The sequence below is a fragment of the Danio rerio genome, chromosome 19, assembly GCF_049306965.1.
Source record: "Danio rerio strain Tuebingen ecotype United States chromosome 19, GRCz12tu, whole genome shotgun sequence".
Taxonomy (NCBI): domain Eukaryota; kingdom Metazoa; phylum Chordata; class Actinopteri; order Cypriniformes; family Danionidae; genus Danio; species Danio rerio.
The window spans coordinates 10,898,192-10,924,780 of record NC_133194.1 but is presented as its reverse complement, the minus strand read 5'-3'; the positions used below and the strand labels follow the sequence as shown (position 1 = coordinate 10,924,780).

Sequence of the window (26,589 nt, the reverse complement as noted above, 5' to 3'; positions counted from 1 at the left end):
GTCTAAGTATGTCCAACAACCAATGTAACCAGTCTTCAACCTCCGACAGAAAACATACCCCTTGTTGAATTAGTTCGGCTCTGTCATCCCGCAGATCTGCTCTTAGAGAACTGTGATGTGTCTGTTGATCAATATTAAGCAAGTCCTGTCGGCTAATTCCTGCTTCAGCATCGTTTATTCACATGAACACAACTGTCTCTGAACGCCCCCTCATTCACCGCCTCTCCAGAACCGCCTCAGAGAATTACGACCGACAAGCAACAGGGATACATGTCGAAACTGCAAAGGTAAGGCGAGAATACATCAAACATTCGCATATTCAGATTATATGATACATTTTAGAAGAGTGTCTTACAGAAGGGCTTTATAAAACACTCGAAATGAATCGTGAAAATTTACTGACGTGCGCGGGCGCTTTTACTTGACGCTTGTTTGGTTTTTCCAAGAGATTTATTAAAAACTGTTTGGACCATTGTGTGTTTGTGCTGTTATTCGGCTGTTGGATATTGTGAAATCTGTAAAAGCGCCTCGATGGCAGATGCGCGAGCTCATGGAGATGCGCGCGCGGACTAAACGCTTAGAATCGGTCTCCTGAGAAGCATCTGTCAGTCATTTTGATGGCAAAGGGAAATCAGTCATCGAGTTTGTTTCTTCAACGCCTTTAATATCAAAACAACAAATCATTGATTTGCCGAAGGTCTCCAGTCACAGCAACATCATCGCTACGTGTTGCACTGGTGACCTATTCAACCAAGACCCATGGGATTATAATTGGCGCTTCACAGTTTAAATTGCATTTATTAAGGAGCCACGCATATTTTATTACGACCATCATTGGATGTCTCTCTGTTAGCATTCATTCATTCATTCATTCATTCATTCATTCATTCATTCATTCATTCATTCATTCATTCATTCATTCATTTTCATTCATTCATTCATTCATTCATTCATTCATTCATTCATTCATTCATTGCAGCAAGCATTTTTTGTTGTTTTTAAAAGCTGTCTAATAGACCTCTAAACATATTTGTCTTGTCTAAAACAAGGCTAAATTTGGAATGTCAGTGAAAAATTAATAGACGTTTAGATGTCTATTAAACAGAAAATTGTTTGCTGGGTTCATTCATTAGGCTAATGTGTTTTGATGAAAATGTGGTCACTTAATTGATTGCATGACAACAGCAATATTAAGCACGTCCTAATGTTGAAGTCATTTGTTGGTTTTGTATGTTTTCCGGTTGTATGAGATGTGGTGTTTGACTTAAGGCATTCCTGCAAGGCACTGAATCTCTGTAGTTTCATATATTATCAGACATGACACATGGTTGCCCTGTTTTGTAAAATGTGAATGTTTAGTGCGGGAGGCCATTTGTGCCCTGGAGAAGTTCATTCATATGTATCGTTGAACCTCTTGGCTTGCCTTTTCTCCACCAACTTGTGCAGTATGTGACCAAAGAAAGGCCTTCATTTTTAGTGCCAGAAAGCAAAAAAAAAAATAAAATAAAAAATGATGTAGAGACATAAACTTCAATTACATTTCCAGTTATACAGCCTAAAGTTAACTTTTAAAAAATACATTTGTTTACAATAATAATAATAATAATAATGCATCAGTTGCATTGTAATATAGAAACGAGGAATGCTTAATAATTGTATAGTATAGGGCTGGGCAATAAAATCAATTATAATATTTATTGATTGAACACCATTATCAATATCAAAAAAAGTTTAAGCGATATTGACAAGATATCAATATTTTTGTTTTTGAAATATATTTTTCACTGTTGACTATTAAAACTGCCTTAGTAATGTTGGTATGTTATAATAAAGTGGTTAAATAAAAAAAAAAAAAAAAAAACGACTAATATTCCTAAATGGATAGTTAAAAAACATTCAGTAATTATCAATATCAAATAATATGAAACATGATATACTAATATTTTTTTTTGCAATATCGCCCAGCCCCAGTATAGTACTTTTAATATTATTAAATGTACATTCAAAATTATTATTCTTGTTCAGTGACCAGGATTTATTCTTGATTATTAGTATATGCATGTAGCAATGAGAACATTTTATCTATATACAGTATTTCTAGACTAGATTATTTATTTATTTATTTAGCTAAACAGCTAGCAAAGTGCTATGCAGGTTAACCTTACTCCTCTGACCTCTAAAGGTACTCTAGAGACAGACGCTAAAGGCTATGGTCTTTAGCCTTCTTGTTAGAGCAACCAACTTCCATACAAAGAATCGCCATTTTGATTTCAGCTCAAAACAGGATGGATACAGTAGGACTGGTGGGTTAAATGTGGGGGCTATTCCGGGATTTGAACCTGGGACCTCTCGTATTATATCTCAATATAGGATTGTTTTCAAAAATATTCATTCATTCATTCATTTTCTTGTCGGCTTAGTCCCTTTATTAATCCAGAGTTGCCACAGCGGAATGAACCACCAACTTATCCAGCAAGTCTTTACGCAGCTGATGCCCTTCCAGCTGCAACCCATCTCTGGGAAACATCCATACACATTTAGACACACACTCATACATTACGGACAATTTAGCCTACCCAATTCACCTGTACCGCATGTCTTTTTGTCTATTGACAAAATATCGATATTTTTGTTTTTGACTATTAAAACTTTTTTCCTTCGTAAATTTATATACAAATGTTTGTTTTCACTATAATATTTTTGTTTTTGACTATTAAAACTGCCTTAGTAATGTTGGTAAATTACAAGAAAGTTGGTAAATGAAAAATAATACCAATATTAAAAAATATTTAATAACTATCGATATCGAATGATATTAAACATGATATTGTGATACATTTTTTTGCAATATCGCCCAGCCTTAGTATAGTATTTTTAACATTATTAAAAGTACATTGAAAATTGATGTTCTTGTTTAGTGACCAGGATGTATTTTTAATTATTAGTATATGCCTGTATGAAAAGAACCTTTAATCTATATACAATATTTCTAGATTATATTATTTATTTATTTAGCTTTAACTTTAATCTAAACAGTGTAACTTCCTGGCAGCCTTTTTTTGACAATTTGGCATCCTGTTTTCTGAGAATGATCAGGACTGACGACAATTGCTGAACAGAACAGAACTCTAAGTAACCGCCTATTAGAGTCTGAGCTCGTCACAGGGGGACAGATCAGCTGTCCTCGCTCCGCATGTCATTAGCGCATCACTCAAAACACTGCTGATCGAAGCCAGGTGCATTCTGGACATCCATGACAGTGCCAAACCACTAGGTATGTTATCATGAACACACAGACACGCACACAAACACACTGGCATCACCTCACTCACCAACATCACACACACCATCCTGTTCTGTTCTCCACTTCAGAATGCGCTGTTGCCATGGCGACGGGATGGCGCACGCTCTGTCTTGCTTTCTATTCTCTTTTTCTTTATATATCCCTCGCTCCTCGCACGGATGTATGTGCGACGTAACCATCTCCTCTCGGATGACATACATGTAAAGCGTATTGCTGTCATGATAATGATCGTTTAATGGCAATAGTGCAAGCTTGAGGTGTTTTTTTTAAAACCTTGTTTCTGTTCTTATTGTTGGTTTCTCTTCAGGAGGAGAAGCGGTAGGATTCCTGCCATGAAATCTTTCTGAGAGGAGAAAAGCAGCGAAACCTAGAAAATCTACACCCACCCACGGGCAGGAGAACAGGGGGAGAGAGAGAAAGAAAGAGAGAGAGAGGAAAGAGGGGGAAGAAAGAGCGAGGGATAACAGTCGATGGATGCTGCTGCTTGGACGTTCTGGTCGGCTCAATCTTCAGTGACTAGGCTTGGAGAGCTGCAGGGATGGATGGGAAGGCAAGACACATTCCTCCAGGTAATCAGATCTCATTAATGGCCGCCGGCGCTGTTATCACATTGGTTGTCATGTTTTTTGATAGTCTGCTTCCACCATCATTTTCGGTCTAACTTTTTCGTAGATGTTTCTGAAGTGTTGGTTGCTCAAGGTTCATTGAGTTCTTTTAGTTCGCTGCTCTATCTTCTTAATTGGTTCTCATTCATTCATTTTCCTTCAGTTTAGTACCTGATTTATCATCAGTCACCACAGTGAAATGAAGCACCACTTATTTCAACATAGGCTCCTTCTGATAACATACCCCTATATACATTTCTGGGGATTGCGAATTATGTAGTCAGAGCTACGTATACCTGCATTTCTTCTTTAAAATGAACGCTACGAGGCAGTATGTCAACTTACCTCCGTACGGACGGCTTTTTCCGATGTTACCAGTTTGTCCAGTTAGCTCGACATGTACGTCGGCAGATTTGAGACTCAGAGAGGAATTGACCACGACGATGGGGTTTGATTTCTATGAAGAACAGTTCCAGAAAGCAGGTAAAATATAAAAGAGAAGCCAAAAAATAAAATAAACAAGTAAATAACAGAGTGTGAATGTGGTAAAATCTGAAAACATGGTAAAAATCAGGCAAGGGCTTTTTTTTAAAACACTGTCGGTTATGTTTAGGGAAGTGAGTGGGCGCTGGTCTGTTGGTGCTTTTTAAAACACTATTGGTTGGATTTAGGGAAGGGGTGGGTGCGGGTCAATCGGTGCCTTTTTAAAACACTATCGGTTGGGTTTAGGGAAGGTGCGGGTTAGAGATCTGCGCGAGACTAAATCCAAAAACCACCCAACTATACAGAGTCCAGACAGCCTATAACAAGCTGTCTGTAAAAACACACATAGACACACAGCATCAAGCAAGTGACAACAATCAAGCTAAACACAGCATCACGTTCTCTCATTCACACACATTCATACGTGTGCTTGCTCGGGAGTCGGGAGTGATATTGTTAGACCGCCCGCTCCCGTTCAAGTTACACCAGTTACCGACCGCTCTGCGCTTTATTCAGAAATGTATTCCCCCGCCACAAGAAATCTGGTCGGGTCCTGTGGCTCCTGCGGGAATGCAGAGCTATAGTGCGGGTCAATCTGTGCTTTTTAAAACACTATCGGTTGGGTTTAGGGAAGGGTTGGGTGTGGGTCAATCAGTGCTTTTAAAAATACTATCGTTTGGGTTTAGGGAAGGGGGTGGGTGCGGGTCAATCTGTGCTTTTTAAAATACTATCGGTTGGGTTTAAAGAAGGGGTTAGGTGCGGGATTGGTCGGTTGGTCAATCAGTCAGTGAGTCGACAGCGGCCTCTGGTGAATTTACACGAGAACAGCAGGCATAAATGGCACTCGCGAGAGAAATTTGAGATCTCAAAAAGCATACACAGCGGCCTCTGGTGGATTCGCGAAAACAAAAGCTACAAAAAATAAATAAATAAATAAAATGTAGCTTCTGAGATGCATTTCATGATCTCCAGAAATGTATATAGGGCTACATTTCAGAATGAGCCTGGGTTGACTTAATTCGTTCAGAGCTTTAATTTAATTTTTTTTTTTTTTTGTAAAATGGATGGTAAACTGTGTATTTGACTTGCTACAATCATGCTACTCAAATCAAATTTACACTAATCACTACACACAAAAGTAAGATAAAATAATACATAAAAATATTAAATCAATACATTAATAATTTACACTTTTAAAATTGGCATACACTCAAAAATGCTGTCTTGTTTTAATCCAAGTTATGTAAATAATGGAGTGAAATTGTCATTCACATGTACATATACATAGAACGAAATTCTGCAGCATTAGCTCAACAGTTTCAATAGAAATAACCGCGCAAAAACATCTGTGCTGTTTATGAAAATACAAGTTTTTTTATACTTTTTGAGACACATTTAGCTACTAGTTGTTAGTCAGATAATGTATCTATGTTCATTATTAATGCCAACTGTGGAAAAAATTATCGATAAAATGCTTATGACAAACCGCTGTGAGTTTACCTGCAAGCCCTGCGTTCAGCGCTTGTGCATATGATAGAGTGCTCCGGTTAGTTACGTTTCGACATGTGAAAGTGTTCCTCCAAATGTTAACTTCAAAGTTGTTCTCAGTACTTATCCTTCCACAAAATTTGTACTGTAGTCAAATGTGTAAACATTTAGCTGCGGTTCACAATTCTGCCTTTGGATGTCTCTGGGACAAAAGCAGCTGCATGAATGCTAAAGCTTTTAACAAAAGTCTGATCCCTATTATGTTCTCAAATACAAGCGCAGCTGTTTATAGGCCATTTCTGGTAAATTATGTCATTTTAGAAAGGATGCGTCAATGGTCTTTTCCAGAAAAAAATCCCCAATGTCTTTGTCTCTGTGAACAGCGATTTTTTCGAAAGTCGTTCTGGAAATTTTCTGGATATTTACCTGTATTACTGTGTGAAAGGGGCTAGTAATTCTGCTTATTCCATGTTAAAGTAAAATCTGTAAAAATAAATGCAAATTAGGTGTGTTTCCAATTAGTTGTTAGAGCGGCTGACCGTAGTATTGGTAACCTAGTAACCAACCGTAAACAAAGCAAAACTTAATAGAGTCATGTGGGTGTAATATTCGCTAGGTTAAAGTTAATTCTTCAAATGTGATTCCATCTCCTCGTATTTGATTTAACCCTTTTTGCACAAGGTCAAATCCACCACAAGCGAGTGTAAAAAAATTATTATGTTTCCGTCACTCCTTTTCTATACAATTCTTCAAAACAGGTTGGGGGAAACCCAGCAGAGATTTATGAAATGGGGCAACATATGACACCTTTATACTACAGCAGTTTTGAATGCTTGATTCTGATTGGCTAATAATGACCAATCTAAGGTGTGCATTTATTTTCAGATTAAAGTACAGCTAAAGTAATTCTTGACTGGCAGGTCTTAACTGCATTACTTCCAAATCACTACGACGAATGATTCTGCTATTTCAAAAAACACAGCATACAACACTAAAATAAAATCAAAATAAGCAAAAGGCTTTGGATGAAATGTATAAGAAACTAATCAGCTGTTTGAGGACTGAAAACAGTCAAATGTCTTAAAATACATCATCTAAAAAATGTCTTGTAAGTAACTGTAATATGTGGAGTATAAGCAGAATAATCTGATACATTCATTTACTTTTCTTTGGCTTAGTCCCTTTTTTATCAGGGGTTGCCACAGTGGAATGAACCACCTACTATTCCAGCATATGTTTTATGAAGCGGATGCCCTTCCAGCCCCAGACACACTCATTCACACACATACACTAAGGCTAATTTAACTTATTCATTTCACCTATAGCGCATGTCTCTGGACTATGGGGGAAACCGGACCACCTGGAGAGAACCCACACTAACAAAGAGAGAACATGCAAACTCCACACAGAAATGCCAACTGGCTCAGCCGAGACTCAAACCAGTGACCTTCTTGTTGAACATGCTAACCACTGAGCCACCATGCTGCCTCCGATACATTGAATTATTGAAAAATAATGCATTGTTTTGTAGTAAATAAATGTCTCATCGTCAATTATTTTGAACTTGCATTCTCTGATTTCAGCCATGGTGTGGTGCGAGCGAGGGATTCAGGTGCTTCTCACCACCGTTGGAGCGTTTGCAGCCTTCGCCCTGATGACCGTAGCCATCGGCACAGACTACTGGCTGTACGCTCGCGCCTTCATCTGCAACAGCACTGCCAACTCCTCTCAGGACGACCCGCACAACAAGGACAAGAAGGACCCGGGAGCCCTCACCCACTCCGGTCTCTGGAGAATCTGCTGCCTGGAGGGTGAGTGACCGGCTGGGTCTGTGTGAGGGGGCGAAGGATTGGGCCATGTGTGAATGTGAGGAGGAAATGATGCATGAAGGAGGGCTCAACCTGTGCAGTCTGACAAAGTCATTAATGGAAGTTTTAGAGTGAGGATGGGCAAATGGTAGCATTTAAAACTTATATTATAAACCAGTGCCTTTTAAAATGCTTTATTTGGAGGGCAAGTTTAATTTATTATTACTTTATGACTGTAGATAGTTTAAGGTCAGTAAGACTTTTAATGCTTTTGAAAAAGGGCTGCATTCATTTGATTGACAATAGAGAAATTATTATTATTATTATTATTAATAATAATAATAATAACAACAACAACAACAACAACAACAACAACAACAATAATAATAATAATAATAATAATAATACTGAAAATGATTGTGCTGCTTTATATATTTTTGAATATCTTATTCAGGATTCTTTGGTGAATAGAAAGTTAAGTTTATCAAATCTGACATGGCATGGCATAGTTGACATCTATATTAGTTTGTTTCTTCTTTCATAAAAAATACAGAAGAAAGAAAGTCATAAATATTTGAAACCTTTTGAGGGTGAGTAAATGGTTGAAAAAATTTTAGGGTGAAAGCTAATTAAATTAATTTAAATGACTTATACTAAATAGTAAGTAAGGGATAATGTACATTCAGCCGGTTGTTTTTGCAGTATAAAGCCAGAAAAGCTTTTCAGCCACCTAATGCAAAAACCTAAATCGTTTTATTCTGGCAAAAAAAAACTTCCCTCTGTTTAAAAACAGATACAGGGACAATGGAGTGTTTTAAAGCCGCGATTCATCAGCGGATCTCTCGTATCTCATCCATACTAAATAGTACGTTATAAAGTATGCGAACGGAGTAGTATGTTCGAATTGATAGATTTCGAAAAACACCATGCGAGAAATACTCAGATGAACTAATACTTCTGGCAATAGAATAGACTAATAGGCTAATATTTTTCATGATGCACTGCAAGAGAATTCATGAATGGGAGTGAAGCGACGCAACTGACACGAGTAGGTCACATGTTAATGAAAAAATGGCGGATGTTGTGCGTCTGATTTCTATTCAGACGCACGACATTCATATTGTGTAGAATGTACTTTTCTAACGGTCGAGTAGTAAATTAAAATTTAGATTCAGTAAATTTAAATTAAAATCACCTACGTAGTGCCAGCCTGTGTGTAAACAGCAGTGAGTTGTTTCTGATGAGCACGTAAACACAATGGCAAATCAGCTGTGTTTAAGTATGTGACCGTAAATTTCAGGACCGGTTGGTATCGAATTCCAGTACCGTGACAAACCTAGTCTGTACTGAGCCCCTCCCCTAGAGAATCTTCAGTCTATAGTGATTGACGTTTGGCTCCTTTACTAGAAGGTGGGGTTTCAACCACTAGAGCGGGCATATTACTTTTTATGCTTTTCCCTATTCAAATCTATGACTATTTGACGTTTTGTGCCTTTATGCAGGTACATTAATATTTTACAGAGGAGCAAAATCTAGACCACTGAGTCAAACATATTATCACAAACTGGTTTCACTGTCCAGCTTTAAGATTACTCTACAGTCTTCAACAGCACTGTAAGAAGTGTTGCCTCCAGATTTGTTCAGCCAGTGGGCTCTGCAGGGCTGCTCATGTTCAGCGAGTTGTTTTAACAGCACACGGGTCTCTGGAGACAGGTTTTAAACAAACTCACACTGTATGTTCTTTTATTATTATTATTATTCAGTTGCATTAGAAACCCAGAGGAGTGCATGTCAGTGGCGGTGATTATGCGGTGAGTCATGGCAGGTCAAAGGTGCGTGCAGCATAATCAAACTAGACAAAAACAAAGTCATTTCCACTTATTATATTGCTCACTTCATTTCTCTGCGTTTTTCAGTGCAAATAATTCTATTTCAAGGGTATTTGATATCATTAGTAATACATTTGTTTTTAGCATTACCCATATGCTTTAATATTTTTTTAATGAAATGTTTTAATAATTCTGTTGCAAAGCATCATGGCGAAGTACATTCAGTGTTTATGATGAAAATATTTGCAATAGTTATAATAAGGTATTTGATTATTCTAAATTCATTCGTTCATTCATTCATTTTCTTTTCGGCTTAGTCACTTTATAATCTGGAGTTGCCACAGTGGGATCCAGCATATGTTTTACGCAGCAGGACACCCTTCAAGCTGCAACCTATGACGGGGAACATCCATACACACTCATTCACACACATACACCACGGAAAATTTAGCATAGCTAATTCACCTATACCACATGTCTTTGGATGCTCCGGTTTCCCCCCACAGTCCAAAGGAAACCCAAGCAAACATTGGGAGAATATATATATATATATATATATATATATATATATATATATATATATATATATATATATATATATATATATATATATATATATAAATGTTTAAATCAATTTTTGAAATTTCTTTCAAAAGTATATAATAATGCAGTAAACTTTTAAAATATTCATTTATTTTTATAAAAATAGTAAGGAATTTTGAACCAAGTTCAGAATTGTCTGTAGCAGAGATGCCCAAACTAGGGCAAGTGGGGCCATAGTTGGCCCATGGTAACCTTTGATTTGGCCGGCCAACCAATCAGAGAAGAGATGGAGAAATGATGGGGAAAGTTGTTGTAAATCTCTCAAACAGACATTGTCATTTCTAATTTAGCATAACCTTTTGTTTGATTGTTAGTTTATTTATTTGCTGAGCTACAAAAAAAAAAAGCAAAACTGAAATTAAGTTTTTAAATTAAATGTGAATAAATGTGATTTTTGAAACCCTAAAACATAATTTTTTAGATGTTGACCGATACATACAGTTTAAGTCAGAATTATTAGCCCCCCTTTGAATTTTTCTTTGTCTTTTTTAAATATTTCCCAAATGATGTTTAACAGAGCAAGGAAATTTCACAGTATGTCTGATAATATTTTTCTTCTGGAGCTTTTCGCCTAGAATAAGAGCAGGTCTTAATTAAAAAATAGTCTAAAGAACAAACCATCGTTGTACAATAACTTGCCTAATTACCCTAACTTGCCTAGTTAACCTAATTAACCTATTTAAGCCCTTAAATGTCACTTTAAGCTGTATAGAAGTGTCTTGAAAAATATCTAGTCAAATATTATTTACTGTCATCAAGGCAAACATAAAATAAATCAGTTATGAGAAATGAGTTATTACATTTTTTATGTTTAGAAATGTGTTGAAAAAATCTTCTCTCCATTAATCAGAAATTGGGGACAAAAATAAACACTTTTATGAAAATACAGTTGTTCATTGTTAGTTCATGTAACTCATGGTGCATTAACTAATGTTAACAAGCATGGACTTGAATGTTAATAATGCATTAGTAAATGTTCAATTATGATTAATAAATGCTGTACAAGTGTTGTTCATGATTAGTTCATGTTAGTAAATGCATTAACTAATGAACCTTATCGTAAAGTGTAACCAGTGTGTTCAGTGTTTCTACTAAAAAGTGGTGAAATATAGCTTTATGATAATATCAGTGCCTTCATAATCACCCTAAACACTAAAAATTATGCAAAGTACAATTAAATAATTGTCGTCTAAATGTTTTATGGTTTCAAACGCAGAGATCCTTTAAGATGTGAAGTATGACAATGGCCATAAGCAGAATATCAACATGTTGACTGAAGTAAATGGTTTATATGATATGTGACAGAGAGAGAAAAGAAATAAGCGAAAAAGAACAAGGGTATGCTGCTTTTGACCTGAGGTGACTCACAGCCATTGACATACACTCTGACAATGTTGGGGTACAACGACAGTGTGACGTTATGTTGACGCCCTGTGCCTGCAGGGTTTTTTGCGGCACTGAATATGCTGTTTTGAAAGACATATCTAAAGTAAAGGTATGTTTTTGCCAACAGAAAGTTATGTTTTTGATAATAGGAAGTTGCTAGGCAGCAGAGGCTCGCATATTTAAAGTCACAGGTAAAAGAAGCAGACAACTGACATTTTGACTTATGGTAGAAATAACAAGAACTATTAAGTTTTGTAATTTCAATAAAATAACAATGTTTAATAAAGGGAAATATACACATATTTAGTAAAATTCAGGGAATTATAGATATGTGTTTTATTTCAACAAAGTTATTAAATTAATAACTGGTCAAAATGACTGCCTCAGTAGCTCTAGTGTTGAAATGCAATGCTATAGGAATTTCCTCGGTTTCTTCTTTGTGGGTATTTGGAGTTTCTGCATGAGATCGCCCTCTGAGACTTACTACTGATCACACACCCATGCTTCCATGACAAGACGTGACAATCGCAGCATTGCTAAATCGCAGTTTCATTTTGATGAATCATCCAGCCCTATCAAATATAATGGTAGAAGTATTGAACACTTTCTCTTTTTTGTGTTCAGGACTGAAGCGAGGAGTTTGTTCCCAGATTAATCATTTCCCAGAGGATGCGGATTATGACCAGGATGCTGCTGAGTACCTTTTACGTAAGTCTGGAGTCTTTTGTGGTCTTGTACGGTCCATAAATTTTTTCATTCAAAATGTAAGTGTATATGGAAAAAAATGCATTTATTTGTTATCTTCTTCTTTTTCTTCTCTTAGGTGTGGTCAGAGCCTCCAGTATATTTCCTATCCTCAGTGCCATATTATTGCTGCTAGGTGGAGTGTGTGTGGCGTCCAGTCGCTTCTACAAAACCAAAAGACACATCATTTTGGGAGCAGGCATTTTGTTCGTGGTGGCAGGTAACATTATTTATTGTGACACTTACAGAATACTAATTTACAGTAATTATGGATCCTTATTTTGTGAATTCACTAAATTGTCATGACATTACTTTGTGCCATATTTCAGTGTTTTATTCAGAACCAACTTACAATCCAATCAATAAATGAATTTCTAAAATGAATAATAGTAATAATATTTCTTTCATGTGATACAAAGCAAAATTTTCAGCAGCCATTATTTTAGTCTACTGTTTCACACATTTGATAAAGATTCTATTTTCGCTAATACCTTTGCTGTAATTATGGCAGAAAAAGAACAGGAAAGAGAAAAGTTAAGTCACAAAAGAAATACTAAAAATGTTTACATTAAAAATAATGGCATGCTGAAAAACTGAAAGATAATTAAAAATAAATATAAATAATTTTTAAATAACCCACCTTAAAGTCTTAATATTAACTTTGTTTCTCAAATTTAACTAAAAAAAAAAAAAAAAAAAAAAAAAAAAAAATATATATATATATATATATATATATATATATATATATATATATATATATATATATATATATATATATATAATTATTATTATTATTAAATGCCCACTTTAGAGTAATTAACAATTATGTTCTATGTTCTGCATTATCCAATCACCTGACACCTTTGTTGCATGACAAAATAGGGTTTACGTTTACCAAGCAATACAGCATTTTGATCTGCTGACTCTAATAGCATTACATTGTACTGCCCATATAAATGTGCACCCTGACCTGATGAGGGAGAGAATTTAAAGGTTAACAAGGCCATATTTACAATTGGAGCTTCGTAAGATTATAACTGAACCACAGAAGTGACATGGACTGTTTTGACAGTGCATTTTGAGCGTCTCATGAGCATTGCTGTATAGAGAGGATGAGGGAGCTCTCAGGTTTCATCTAAAATATCTTCATTTATGTTGTGAAGTTGAACAAAGCACGTGGGTTTCCTCCATATAGTTGAAATGGATTAACTAAATTGGCCGTAGTGTATGAGTGTGTTTGTGAAAGAGTGTGTATGAGTGTTTCCCAGTTCTGGGTTGCGGCTGGAAAGGCATCCGCTGCTTAAAACATGCTGAAATAGTTGGCGTTTATAATAGTTAGTTTATTCCGCTGTGGCGACCTCTGAAATTGAGACTAAACCGAATGAATTTGAACAAAAGTCTCAAGGGATTGGAATTCTTTAAATAAATTCTTTAAAAAGATTTGTTGTGTGTATCTAGAGTACAGTGGTCCCTCGTTAATCGTGGGAGTTACTCGCAATTAATTAATCCTTAATCTCAATATATAGAACCCACTATATAGTAGTCCACTCTATGTTTTACAATTGTTTTAGATGTTTTAAAGCTGTAAAACCCCTCACTTTATGCTCTTTTCTCAGACAGACATCACCATTTTCACACGTTTCTCCCTTGTTTAAACACTGTTTAAAAATAAGTCCATTATTAAACTGAGACCAAAGATCAAAACCTGTTGTCAGGCGCAAACATTCATCACTGTCCATAAAGCATTTAGCTTTCATGCAGATAATGTTGACATCCAGGGCGCAGTAGGTAGTGGTGTCACAGCAAGAAGGTCACTGGTTCGAGCCTCGGCTGGGTCAGTTGGTGTTTCTTTGTGGAGTTTGCTTGTTCTCCCTGCATTTGTGTGAGTTTCCTTCGAGTGCTCCGGTTTCTCCCACAGTCCAAAGACATGTTATATAGGTGAATTGGGTAGACTAAATTGTCCGTAGTGTATGTGTGTGAATGGATGTTTCCCAGAGATGGGTTGCAGCTGGAAGGGCATCCGCTGTATAAAATCAGTGCTGGATAAGTTGGCGTTTCATTCCGCTGTGGCGACCCCAGATTAATAAAGGGACTAAACTGAATGAATGAATCCAGCATTATGTTTTTTTCCTGCAGTTACTAATCCAACAGGCTAAAGAAGACCATCTTTAAGGGGGTCGCAACGCATCTAGTGTGCGACCCCCTTTCCATTGGTCTTGTTGAAGCTCACACGATCAAAGATTTATGTTAATTTGGCAAGCTGAACTCATTCTGGACTGTACAGAAGACACAGAGGACATTGATTGACAGTGGTCTACAGCCAATCGCAGAACACAATGTGCTGTAAAAAATGTCAAATTGCACTAAAAAAATCTGCAAAAACTGCAAGGCCGCGAAAGGTGAACTGCGAAGGACCTCTGTATTACATATGGGGCAGTGCGGAAATGGGGAGGCTGTCCATCGCATATTCCACTCTGAGAAAACCTACAGTTAATCTAATTCTTGGTATGAACATGCATTTAGAGGGCGTGTCTACTGAAGTTTTTTTTACGTGCTGCCAAAACATGAGCACTGTTCTAAAAATACTCAGACCTACAAGTCATAGCTTAAAAAAAAAACTCAGCACTTCCATTGACAGGGAAAAAAAGATCAGCTCGCTTTTCTGCAGCACAAAAACTTTGGTGGACACGCGCCCTTAGTGTTCCATGAATCAAACATCTAAACTAACATATTTTATTCACATTTTGATTCAGGCCTGAGCAACATCATAGGTGTCATCGTGTACATCTCCGCAGCACTTAGTGACATCTCTCCCAAAAAAGACGAGGACAAGAAGTGGCACTACTCTTACGGCTGGTCCTTCTACTTCGGCGGCCTGTCGTTCATCCTGGCGGAGGTGGTGGGCGTCCTGGCCGTCAACATTTACATCGAGCGCAACAAAGAACTACGCTGCCGCTCGCGCACCGACCTCTTCCGCAGCACCACCTCTGCTGTGTTACGACTGCCGGGATACCGATTCCGCCGACGCTCATCCCGCTCCAGCTCACGCTCCACAGCAGAGCCGTCCCGCTCCCGTGAACAATCGCCCACGTCAGCCATCGCTCCCAAAAACTTTGGCCCACCCCTCGCCGCTGGCCCGCCACCATTTTCAGTAGCCACACTTCCCAATCCGCACACACACTCCGGAGGAGGAGGAGGCGGAGGAGGAGGTGGAGGAATGGGGGATATTTCGATGTATACATTAGGTAGGGAAGGTAAGCCACCAATGTATGGCACAGTCGACCGTGCGACGCTTTATCAGCTACACAATTACTTTCCCACAAAGGAAGGTGGTGGTGGAGGAGCGCTCATGACAGGGACACTGCCATCTATTTCCAAGTCCAACCTGGCTGCCTCAGCCAACGCCACCCTCAATACCTCGTCTTCCTCTGGGCCACAACAGGCTCCGCTGTCCGCCGGATCCTCCGCCACCATGGAAAGGGATCGAGGACTGGGAACCTTGGATCGACTGGGAAAAGGAGACAGTTCAAACACTAACACTCTCAATAGGAGAACGACACCGGTGTAACGAAAGGCCAAATGATTGGGAAAAGAAGCGAGTGAAGCAGGAAGACAGGAGAGAAAAAAAGGGCTGAGAAATAAAAGAAGGCATTGGCGAAGAGGCGAACACGAAGGCAATACATCCTCTTTTTTTCTCTCCATTTGCGTTTTGTCGAACATGGTGACTTGAGTAACAGAATTCCATCCGCACTTCTTATTGATTCATGTTGAAATACTCGATGTGTGTGATGGTGATCTTTCGGTTCTTCGAGCTCTTTCGAGCTCTCTCTTATTTAGCATTCCAGTATAGTTGTCGTTTTTTAAATTATTTTACCATGGTAATTATTACGGCTGAGTTAACTCCGACATTTAACGTTTTTATTTTTCCACAATTTCCCATTTCCTTTTGATAAACGAACTCAAACTGTGATATTTTCTTGCACATGTTGACACTATATTTCATGATGTCATTCAATAAGTGTCAAGCATGTGTCAATTCTGCGAGAGTGTGATGAATATTATAACATTTTCGTTTTTTTTTTTTTTGTTTCTACGAAGATTGAATATTTAGATCTGTGGAATTTTTCATCGTAACCGTAAGTGTACAAGTAGTTAAGTCTTCATATAAATATATTTGATTTATTTATCATATTAACGAGTCTTAATATTGTTACGATGGGATAACAATTATAACGAACTGCTTTCGAGACAAAAGAAAGGACAGAATGCAGGCGTGAAAGGCATTCGTTCCAGGGGAGCAATACGTATACCTAAAAAACCTCACCAGAAAAGACAAAAAATATATAGTATATTATGAATATATATAAAAATCTATATCAAATTGTGTGTGCGTGTGTGTGGAACAACTTTTTTGGTAAAAATAAAAATATGATATATTCTATGAATGTGTAAAACAGATCAATGTGCATACTGTTAGCAGCTTTGACTGCAGCATATTATTTTCATGTTTATTTGTAACTTTGTATGCATGATTCATAACTAATATATGATATATTCATAACGCTCTGCCTTTTGGGTTTGTGTGCGTCGCGTGTATGTGCTCATGCAGATGGATTGGGGATGACAGAGAAGGGTCAAAGGGAAGGTCATCATCAACACCCAGAGGACTAGTGAGAAATTTGATATGCGCACATAATTTTACATAACAGAGAGATGCTCTTCCTCTAAATATTATTTTACAGCACACCAATGGAGGGCAGATGTCTTTTAAGAAATCTATTAAGTGGCTATTTGAATTACTTTAATAGGCAGTGGCTCAGTAAGTATCTAATACAGTATAACGCACACATTCCTGGATGTTAGCATTTTGCTAAGCTAATAAAGCAGCACTCAATCTGTACATATAAAAAACAAAAATAATTTAGATTATATTGATTTTAAGATTTTTTTTATTGACTTTATTAGGATACCCTGCTAAAAAATCCACCTTAAACCAGCCTAGGCTGGTTGGCTGGTTTTAGGTGGCCGACCAGGCTGGTTTTAGAGGGGTTTTGGCCACTTCCAGGCTGGTTTCCAGCCATTTTTCAGCCTGGTCTTAGCTGGTCAGGCTGGAAAATGACCAGCTAAAACCAGCTTGACCAGCCTGGTTTAAGCTGGACATAGCTGGTTTTGGCTGGGCTCCCAGCCTGGCTAGGCTGGTCAAGCTGGTTTTAGCTGGTCATCTCCCAGCCTAACCAGCTAAGACCAGGCTAGGGGTAGGGTTTTATAATATCTGACAAGTATATTGAGAGGAAAAAGGCAGAGAGAAAGGAACGATGGAAATTCACTGGACGACGGAAAACACACTAGCAGTTTGAAAATTCTGGTTTCACGCAGCAAAAACCCACAGTACATATCCATTGCCCACAATGTTTTCAGTTCCAACTTATTTATTTTTCACTAAATTTAACCCTTAAACATTTATTCAAACTTTTTTTTTGACAAAGTACTTTGGTAAAGTTCTGTTCCTGTGACCTAGTTTTAATGGTAACCTACGAAAAAAAAAGTCAAGCACAGTTACATTAGCAGTTAAAGGTTAAAGAAGTTAATTCATAGGTCACTTTAGTAGGTATGGCTGTTCATATATTTATGTTAACTGTTTCTTATTAAACGCCTTTGAAAAACTTGATGCTGATTAGTCAGTCACAACATTCCAAGGTATGCCATTCCCGGGTAATAACCACAGAAACTCACACAGTAGCTTGATCTTGAATCATCTTGACCATTAGTAAGTTTATATTCATATAAATATTTACATACTTATCTGTCACGCCATTGTTCTTGACTGTTTGGCGCCATCTTGTGACTGAATATTACATAGGTTAGTGTAAGCTGCATTCAACCGTTTTCTTAAGACTTTTCTGAGATTTTTTTTAAGTTGACTTTTATGTTACTAAAGTTGAGTCAGGCCCTATACCCATTCCACTCCTTAGTCCTTCCCCTTAGTCCCACCCCTCGTTTTACACGTTCACGTGAAGGGGTAGGGGTGTCCCAATTCTCTTCAGCTTGAAAGCGCAGGGCTAAGGGGAAGACTAGATAGCCCTTGAAACTGAGATTTTTCAGGACCACACTCAAAATCAAGGAGTAAGAAAATTTCCCAGAATATACCACCTACAATGGCAGCATGACTGCACACAAAAGGAAATGCACAAATCAGTATTTTCTTGTCATTACAAATTTTTACAACAAACATGCATATATTTTAACATATTCATAAAGCCCTTCATGATTTACCGTCATGCTTTAAAAAAAAGCAGCTAAATTTTGCTATTTATAATCTCTAATAATAACTCCTGTATAGTAATCCTACAACATACTTACACATCTGACACTCGATGACCCTTGAATTCCTTGTCAAAATAGTCTAGTGACTGAGAATGACCTTTTTACAGTGTCTGGTAAAATGTTAATGTTGTTTTTTGTGTGTTTACATGTGTAAATGAATAAATATGAATATGGGCATGGTGTAAATGCACAGTACAGTTACAATCAGAAGGGGTAGGGGTACGAAAATAGAATTGGGATTGGGCCTAATCCTGGTAGTGACATCGATAAAACACACGATGGAAAATATACAAACACATGCTGTTTGACAGCGCATAACACGTTGCGAAAACCACTACCAATGACTCTTATTTAGAGTAAAGCACATGCCCTGTCAACACTGTTCATTTAACAACATTAAAGTCGACCAGTCGATTAGTCGACTAGTCTGTGCAATCTCTAGTGAGTACGTATAAATTCATATAAATATTTACATGCTTATGTGTCAGGTGTTTAGTGAGCACATATTCATATAAATCTTTATTTACTTTTCTCTCATGCTCACTGTTCACTGTTTGGTGCCATCTTGTTACTGAATAATACAATAAATAAAAGAGGCCATGATCTTTAGCCTCCTTTTCAGAGTAACCAACTCCCATGCAAAGAATCGCTGGTTTGATACCAGCTCGAATCGGTTTGGATGGTGAAGGATTGTGGATTACTCTAGTGCCATGACCCAGATGGGAGTAATTTTAGGAGGGTGAGTGTAACGAAGGCCAGCTAGTGAAGTGCTGAGCAGGTAAACCTCAGTCCTCTGACTCTCAAAAGATGCTCTAGCGACAGACTCTAGAGGCCGTGGTCTTTAACCTCCTTGTTAGAGCAACCAACTCCCTTGCATCGGGTATGTAGGTGGGTAATGCATGCTTTTAATGTGTACACCTTACACTACCTTTTACAGTGAAATCCCTGGCTCTATTAAGTCATGACTCTGAGAGTGCAACTCTGCAGCCAGACACTATTGGGCTTAGCAATAAATGGTGTACATCTAGCTGGTGGTTTTTGCACTATAAAGCCGTTCAGTTTTATACAACAGCCCTCCTCTTTGCATAAGCCTTGCAGACTTTTTTCTGCTATGTACATTATCCCATACTTAACACAATTATCTAATCAATCAGTCACATGGTATTTCAGTGCATTTAGATGTAGATGTGGCCAAGATGATCTCCTAAAGTTCAAACCAAGCATCAGAATGCTGACGAAAGATGATTTAAGTTATTTTGAATTAGCGTGGTTGCTAGTGCAAGACAAGGACTTGCTAATCTAATAGACTTTTCATGCACAATAATCTCTAGGGTTTACAGAGAATGGTCTGAAAATGAGAAAATATCCAGAAAGCAGTGTTTCTCTAGGTGAAAAACATCCTACTTATTAGTAACCAATCAGGCTACTGATGGTGTAATGGTGTAGGGAACATTTATGACACGTTTTAGTCCCTTGAGGACCAATTGAGCATCATATAAACACCACCGTCAACCTGAGTATTGTTGTTGATCACATTCATCCCATCATGATCCGTTTTGCCATCTTGTCATGACTACTTCAAGCAGGATAATCCACCATGTCACAAAACTACAACATAATCTCCAATTGGTTTCTGGTCTGGAACATGATAGATCTCAATCCAATCCAATCCATTCGCACCATAGAGTTGCAGTCAACAAATCTGCAGCAGTTGTGTGATGCTATCACTTCAATATGGACCAAAATCACTAAATACTTTTTCCAGTATCATATTGAACTTGAAGATATTTGAAGGCAGAAGCTAGCAAGGTGTAGCCAAACCAAATATAATAAGTGGTGACGGCATGGTACAGTATATTTGTAAGTTTTTTGTAGAGTTGCTGCCTTTTTTTTTGGGCCAATTTTGCCAAAGTTATCTAAAAAAAGCAGCGTTGTGAGTGAGAATCTTACAATGTTGTTCAGGTAGTATGCCCAACGCCCTACACAAGACTACTGGAGACACACACACACACAAATAGAGTAATTAGAAAAAAAGCAATGCAATCACGTCTGCGTCTAGCTGAAGGGAAGGACGTGACTGAAATAGACAATTCTCTAGAGGCTCACGTTCACTTTTATAAAAAAAAAAAAAACACAATGATGAGTGAGTGGCCTTGTTGTGTGTGCATATGTCCATTCACACTAACATTGAGCCATCCTTACTGTACATACCTTTTAGAAAAGTGCCAGGCAATAAAATGGCACCTGTGCATGTACTGAAGAGTGCTGTCATCAGTCTGAGTTACAGTTTAAACGTACACTGGTAGAGCTCCTGTCCAGGCCAAACCATTAATGCAGAAAATTACATACACATCTGCAAGTTCTAACAATCATGCACTGTGTATTACACCTAAACCATTTGTAACTTTCATGTGGTAATCCCACAAGATCACTGTAGAAATGACTTTCACGAAATACACGAATTAATTTTTTTAAAACTGTAAGCAATCAGATTCAGCTTGTTTAGTACTGTTAAGCCTGGTTTATACTTCTGCGTCAAGTGACCGGCGTAACCCACGGCGCATGCAACACGCGTAGCTGTGCATTTATACTTCTGCGTGCTGTCTCTGTTGGTCTACATTAACACTTCCGAAACGCTAGTTGGCAGTGAGGTGTAAATGTTCCTCTGTGTCGAGTTTCTTCGCTGCTGTTTTGCTTTTCCTGAACACTTCCTGGATGTACAAGTGGCTCAAACTCGCTCATTTTTGAGGCAGAAACCTGCAGACGTGCAACAACTTTAACTATGGGGTAAACACAAAACAAAACTTTCTATCCGTAGCTCCTTCATAGGACTCCACACTTGTAAACATTCGCTCCATTGGGCTCGCGCCATTCGAACGGCTCTCTGTCCCGCCCAGAATCATCAGTGCTACTAAGCTGACCAATCACAGAGCTTGCGCTACGCGTCATTGCGAGGTGTAGTTACATTTTTTGAGAGGTGCACGTCAATGACGTCGACGGCCACAGCGAAGGGCTATGCGTCAACGGCGTAGCATACGCCGGCGTTTGACGCAGAAGTATAAATCAGCCTTTACAGGTATACACATATCTATGCCAAAATATGGAAAAACTCTGATGCCAGTCGTATACTTTGTTCATACATCCTCTCACATCATTTATTTACATCTTTGTGTAAGCATGTTTGTACTTTTGATTTTAATTGTATTTTATTTCTTTAATTTTACTATCCAAAATGAATCCTCATTGCACTTAACAAATTTACAATAATAACAATGATAGATTAATAATGATTAATGCAGGAATTATAATGCTTTGTTTCATTATTTCATCTTCATTTACAAGTAGCAGGGTGTTTACAGCTACAGTGCGTTTCTGTCCGTTCACATTCCGTCCCTTTGTGCTCCCTGGTGGCACAGTCACAAACTGCTGTTACCCCTAAAAACTCATTCTTATTCTCTTAGTGTTGCGGTGGCGCCACATGCAGAGGTAATGGTCCTTTTAAAGTGTTACCCACTGTATATGTAGTGGAAAGTTTTTAAAGATTATTGCAGGAATTACAATGCTTTGTTTCATTGTTTCATCTTCATTTACAAGTAGCAGGTTATTTACAGCTACTGTGTATTTCTCTCCATTCACATCCCGCCCCTTTGTGCTCCCTGGTGGCATAATTGCAAACAGCTGTTACACCTAAAAACGCTCTCTTAATTCTTTAGTGTCGCAGTGGCGCCACATGTGGTGGCAATGGTGCTTTTAAAGTGTCACCCACTGTATATGCAGAGGACAAGTTTTACTACTGAAAAATTAAAACGTCCTGTTCAGATATGATCACTTACAGTAAATTATTGGTAATCTGCCAGTTATAAGTGTAAAAATAGCTACTGACAACACAATTTGCTTTTTGTGAAGTTAATAACAACCTTTCCCAGCAGGCAACATCATAAGACATTAATATTAGGTTAGATAAAGGTCTAATGTACGTTATTTTGACTTCCAATAATGACATCAAGGCCCAATCCCAGTTACACCCCTTAGCCCTTCCCCTTACCCCTACCGCTCGTTTTGCGCGTGCCTGTGAAGTGGTAGTGGTGTCCCAATTCAGCTGCACCCGGAAGTAAAGAGATCCACAAATTAGTATTTTTTGTCATTATTACGAATTTTACGTGTTTTACCATCATGTTTAAAAATAAAAAAAAACGCTAAAATAAAAACCGCTAAATTTCGCGATCTATTCGCGATCAATAATCCCTAATCATAACTCCTGTATAGCAGTCCCACAACTTTCTGACACTCGATGACACTGGAATACCCTGTCAGAAAAGTCTAGTGGCAGTCAATGAGCTTTTTACAGTGTCTGCTATAATGTTAATGCTGTTTTTGTGTGTTTACATTGATGAGTATTGCCAGTGTTAAATACACAGTATTACGATCTTATTGCCACATTAGATCATATGGGTGTATGATACATCATATGATAACATATGCCTTTACTGATTTTCTGAATATAAATACCAAAAAATAACACAACTGGACTCACTCCAGCAGTCGCGATCGTCTGATCTCATATGAAGCAAGAAATCACAAGGACATATAATGACGTGTGCAGGTACTGTAGTGCTGTCCCAATTCTTAGGCGTAAATTTTGAAGCCCTTAACCCTCGGTTGTAAGGGCCAAGGGGAGGGGGAAGGGGTAGGGGTACAAAAATTACAATTGGGATTGGACCCAAATGACATGGATATTTGACCAAAATCCAACGTTGAGCCAACATCTTATCAATCTGACATTATTCTGACGTCCTGTGCCTGCTGGGTTGATACATCCACAACAGCAGGTGTCAGAATCAAGACTCCTCAAGACAAAGGAAATTAAGAAAAGCTAGTAAAATACAAGTTTGTTTGCAATTTTTTTTTTTTTTGTTTTTTCTGGTTTAGCCAAGTGGCAACATTCGGCTCTCCCTTGTAAAGCTAAAATATAAGTAAATGAAATAGTAATAATAATAAATAATAAAGCACATTTCTATTGACCCCAATGTTAAAATGGCCAACTTTACGGCGGAGTTTACAACCTGGTACAAAAAAAAAAAAAATGTGTGTATAGCTAGTATTGTTCTTCATGACATCTGTGAGGGGGTGTTTTTTTTTTTTAAATAATTAATCCGTTTAATTTATATTGAGTTTTATTAAGTCTGCATAATTAAGGGCGTGGCCACTTGAGTGACAGCTAGGTCTCGCTGCTTACTGTCTGGTGACATCAGCTGATTCCGGCTGATTAGGCGCTGAACTCGGCATATACATCGTATTACAGTCAATTGCCTTTTAGAATTGTTTCCTACAAATATGGCATGCTGTGCACTTAATTGTGCTCACAAACCATTCAAGTGGTCTCCATTTCCCAGGTAGGTAAAATTCTAATTTACTCATATTTCATGTCTATAAATGTATTTGTTTTATTTTAGATAACTAATCATTTACAATTTTTTTTTTATTTGAATGCACTCCATGCCCCACCTCTTTGCCCTTTTTTGGCTACCTCCAGTTGGCACGATGGCGTGCGAATAAAGGTTGGCCTCGCCTACTTGTAGCTTCATTTGCACTCTTTGGAAACCCATGGGTGACATCTCAGATACTACGTCCATATTTTTTACAGTCTATGGTATTAGCTCATAAAGTAAGTGTAGTAACACACTGGATGATGAAGTAGTTTGTGGAAAAGGTTTGTACATTGAGCTCATTCTGAAAATAAATTTTTGAATTTCAAATGTTGAAGTTCCACAAAAATCACATACTTCCATATTATACAAACATTATGCGAGACAAGTAGTATAAAGTATATTTATAGAACTACTTATAGAATTTATAGTATATTTTTTTTCAAATGTAGTACCTACTTAAGTAGTAGGTGATTTTGGACACAGCCAAGGTTTTGTAGCAAGGGTTTATAGAAAATAGGACACAATGGTACAGTAACTTTAGTAATTTATTGATGTCATAGGCATGGCATTTATGTTTCTTGTGCGGTAACAAACATGATCTTAATGTACTGTTCTGAACAGTGCTGTGATAGATACATTCTTTGGTTAAATGACTAAAATGATAACATACATACTTAGGGAATGAAGTTATGGATGAGTGGCATAACGAGCAGGGTCCAACGCAATCTCACAGCAATTTGTTTCTTTTTGATTTAGGGGCTAATTCGTATGAATTCGTACAATCTAATTCATACTATTTAGTATGATTTGCCTATCACCCAATGACGGTTGGGGTTAGAGGTGGGGTTGGGTGCCACGCCTACTTTTTAAAATCGTACATTCTCGTACAACTGAACTTGCACGAATTTGTATGAATTAGCCACTAAACTGCCAAAACGTAAAATACTTACGTTTCCTTGTGAGATCAGGCTGCAGGGTCACACAAAAAGAGTGTGTTCTAACAAACGTGTAAAAAAATAGCTATCATGATAAATTAAAAGCTGCAATTATCATCTTTTTTCAGGGAAGCACAGTTGCGTATTCAGTAGAAAATCTCCTCCGAAGACTAAAGCACACTCCCAGGGAGACTCCAAATACCCTTTAAAAAGGGGACATCCCAAAAAAGTTGTAGCGGCTTTCATTGATTCAATGTGACTCAAAAACACATTACTAAACAATCATGTCAATAAAGGATTCATTTCAAACCCTTAACTGAAGGTATGGAGTGAGTTTGAAGTACAGTTACTCAACTGTCTAATAAAGCATATGCAGCTTCAGCATCACTCTAGCTAGATGTGCAGTTGTGCTTTCATGCTTTCAACAAAAGTAAAACCATTTTCCAAGGCTAACCGGAAAGGACACCATTGACAGGCGATGCAAGACACAGACTGTGTTGCTAATTAAAAATGCAGATTTCTCTGAATTGAAACACTGTTGAAAGTATTTAGTATAATGTAAGCACTCACACACACACACATCAGCATAAATATATGTAACATTGTTTTAGTAATGGTTAAAGAAAATTTTAACAACAAAAATGCCCTTTAAATGATGTTTGAAATAATAATGACATTTGACAAATCCAAGGTTTAAATGAATGAATATAGTAAACAACCTCTTTGGATTGGTGTTGGGGATTGTTAACCACTGATGTCTTTAGTATTTTTTCAATAACGTGGATCCCAATGGCTACAAGTTTCCAGCATTTTTAAAAATAGCAAGGTTGTGTTCAAGAGAAAAAAGGTTTGGAACTGTTAACGGTGAGTAAAGTTACTTTTCTGGAGGGTACTCTATCCCTTTGAGGCCCTAAATTGAAATCAAAGAACGAGCTGGGGTAAAATCTAGTTTGACAGAGTTTTGATATATTTTAATTTTTAACTGACATTTTACAATAAAGATTGGAGTTTTAATTATGTTACAGAAAAACAATCTCTTTCCATTCTATACAGCCTAAAATGCATGATTATGGCTAAATTTTACCACATCATATAAAAACTATACACTTGTTTGAGGACATAGAACATATTTTATTTGCAGTTTTACCCAATGCGTTTGTAAAGCGGCACTGCGCAGGACTGGATGACAGAAAAGAAGGTAGTTTCTGCTTTTACTCACCCAAAAAATGCTCTGTTTGCACGATTTGATTAATATCATCGTATCCAAATACTTTAGAAATGATATTTTTAACCTGCTCTGGTGTTTATTGATTTTGGAAAATATCTAAAATCTTTTTTTTAGATAGGCCTTTGTAAAATTAAAGTTATATATAGCTTAAAAACGGTTTAATTCATGTATTGTATATACCTAAATTGTTTGCTTTTGTTTGTTTTATATTGGTATATTAATTTAATGTGATTTTATTATAACAGCCTTACATTTAAAAGGGAAACATAAGGGCGATCATGAGCAAAAAGACCCCTAGCGTATAAGGTGTTTTATGGAATAACCAATTGTAAACTGACCAGCTGTTTATTTATTTGTTTGGCATATGTACTCATGTGCGATTAGAAAACTAGTGTAATGATGGCATGCCATCTTTATCAGACT

At 37.4% G+C, this 26,589-nt stretch overlaps 1 protein-coding gene across 2 annotated transcripts; it reads left to right on the top strand.

The window, feature by feature from the left end:
* Positions 1-176: 176 nt before the first annotated feature.
* Positions 177-16,816, top strand: cacng8a (calcium channel, voltage-dependent, gamma subunit 8a). Of its 2 annotated transcripts, none has more exons than NM_001326483.1 (6): positions 177-287; positions 3,612-3,873; positions 7,464-7,691; positions 12,131-12,214; positions 12,330-12,470; positions 15,004-16,816. In NM_001326483.1, the coding sequence occupies exons 2-6, from the start codon at positions 3,843-3,845 to the stop codon at positions 15,816-15,818; spliced, it is 1,299 nt and encodes a 432-aa protein (NP_001313412.1). In that variant the 5' UTR covers positions 177-287; positions 3,612-3,842; the 3' UTR covers positions 15,819-16,816. The 2 variants fall into 2 exon arrangements, with proteins under 2 accessions (NP_001313412.1, XP_005159491.1); XM_005159434.5 differs by lacking the exon at positions 177-287 and adding an exon at positions 3,439-3,504 and having other exon boundaries at positions 15,004-16,811.
* The last annotated feature ends 9,773 nt before the right edge of the window (positions 16,817-26,589 follow it).

What these genes read in the sequence shown, in the direction of transcription:
- cacng8a (NM_001326483.1), top strand. Translation starts at nt 3,843, where the DNA reads ATGGATGGGAAGGCAAGACACATTCCTCCAG. An exon ending in TGCTGCTGAGTACCTTTTAC is followed by an intron (nt 12,215 to 12,329) that starts GTAAGTCTGGAG and finishes TTCTTCTCTTAG; the next exon opens with GTGTGGTCAGAGCCTCCAGT. An exon ending in CATTTTGTTCGTGGTGGCAG is followed by an intron (nt 12,471 to 15,003) that starts GTAACATTATTT and finishes ATTTTGATTCAG; the next exon opens with GCCTGAGCAACATCATAGGT.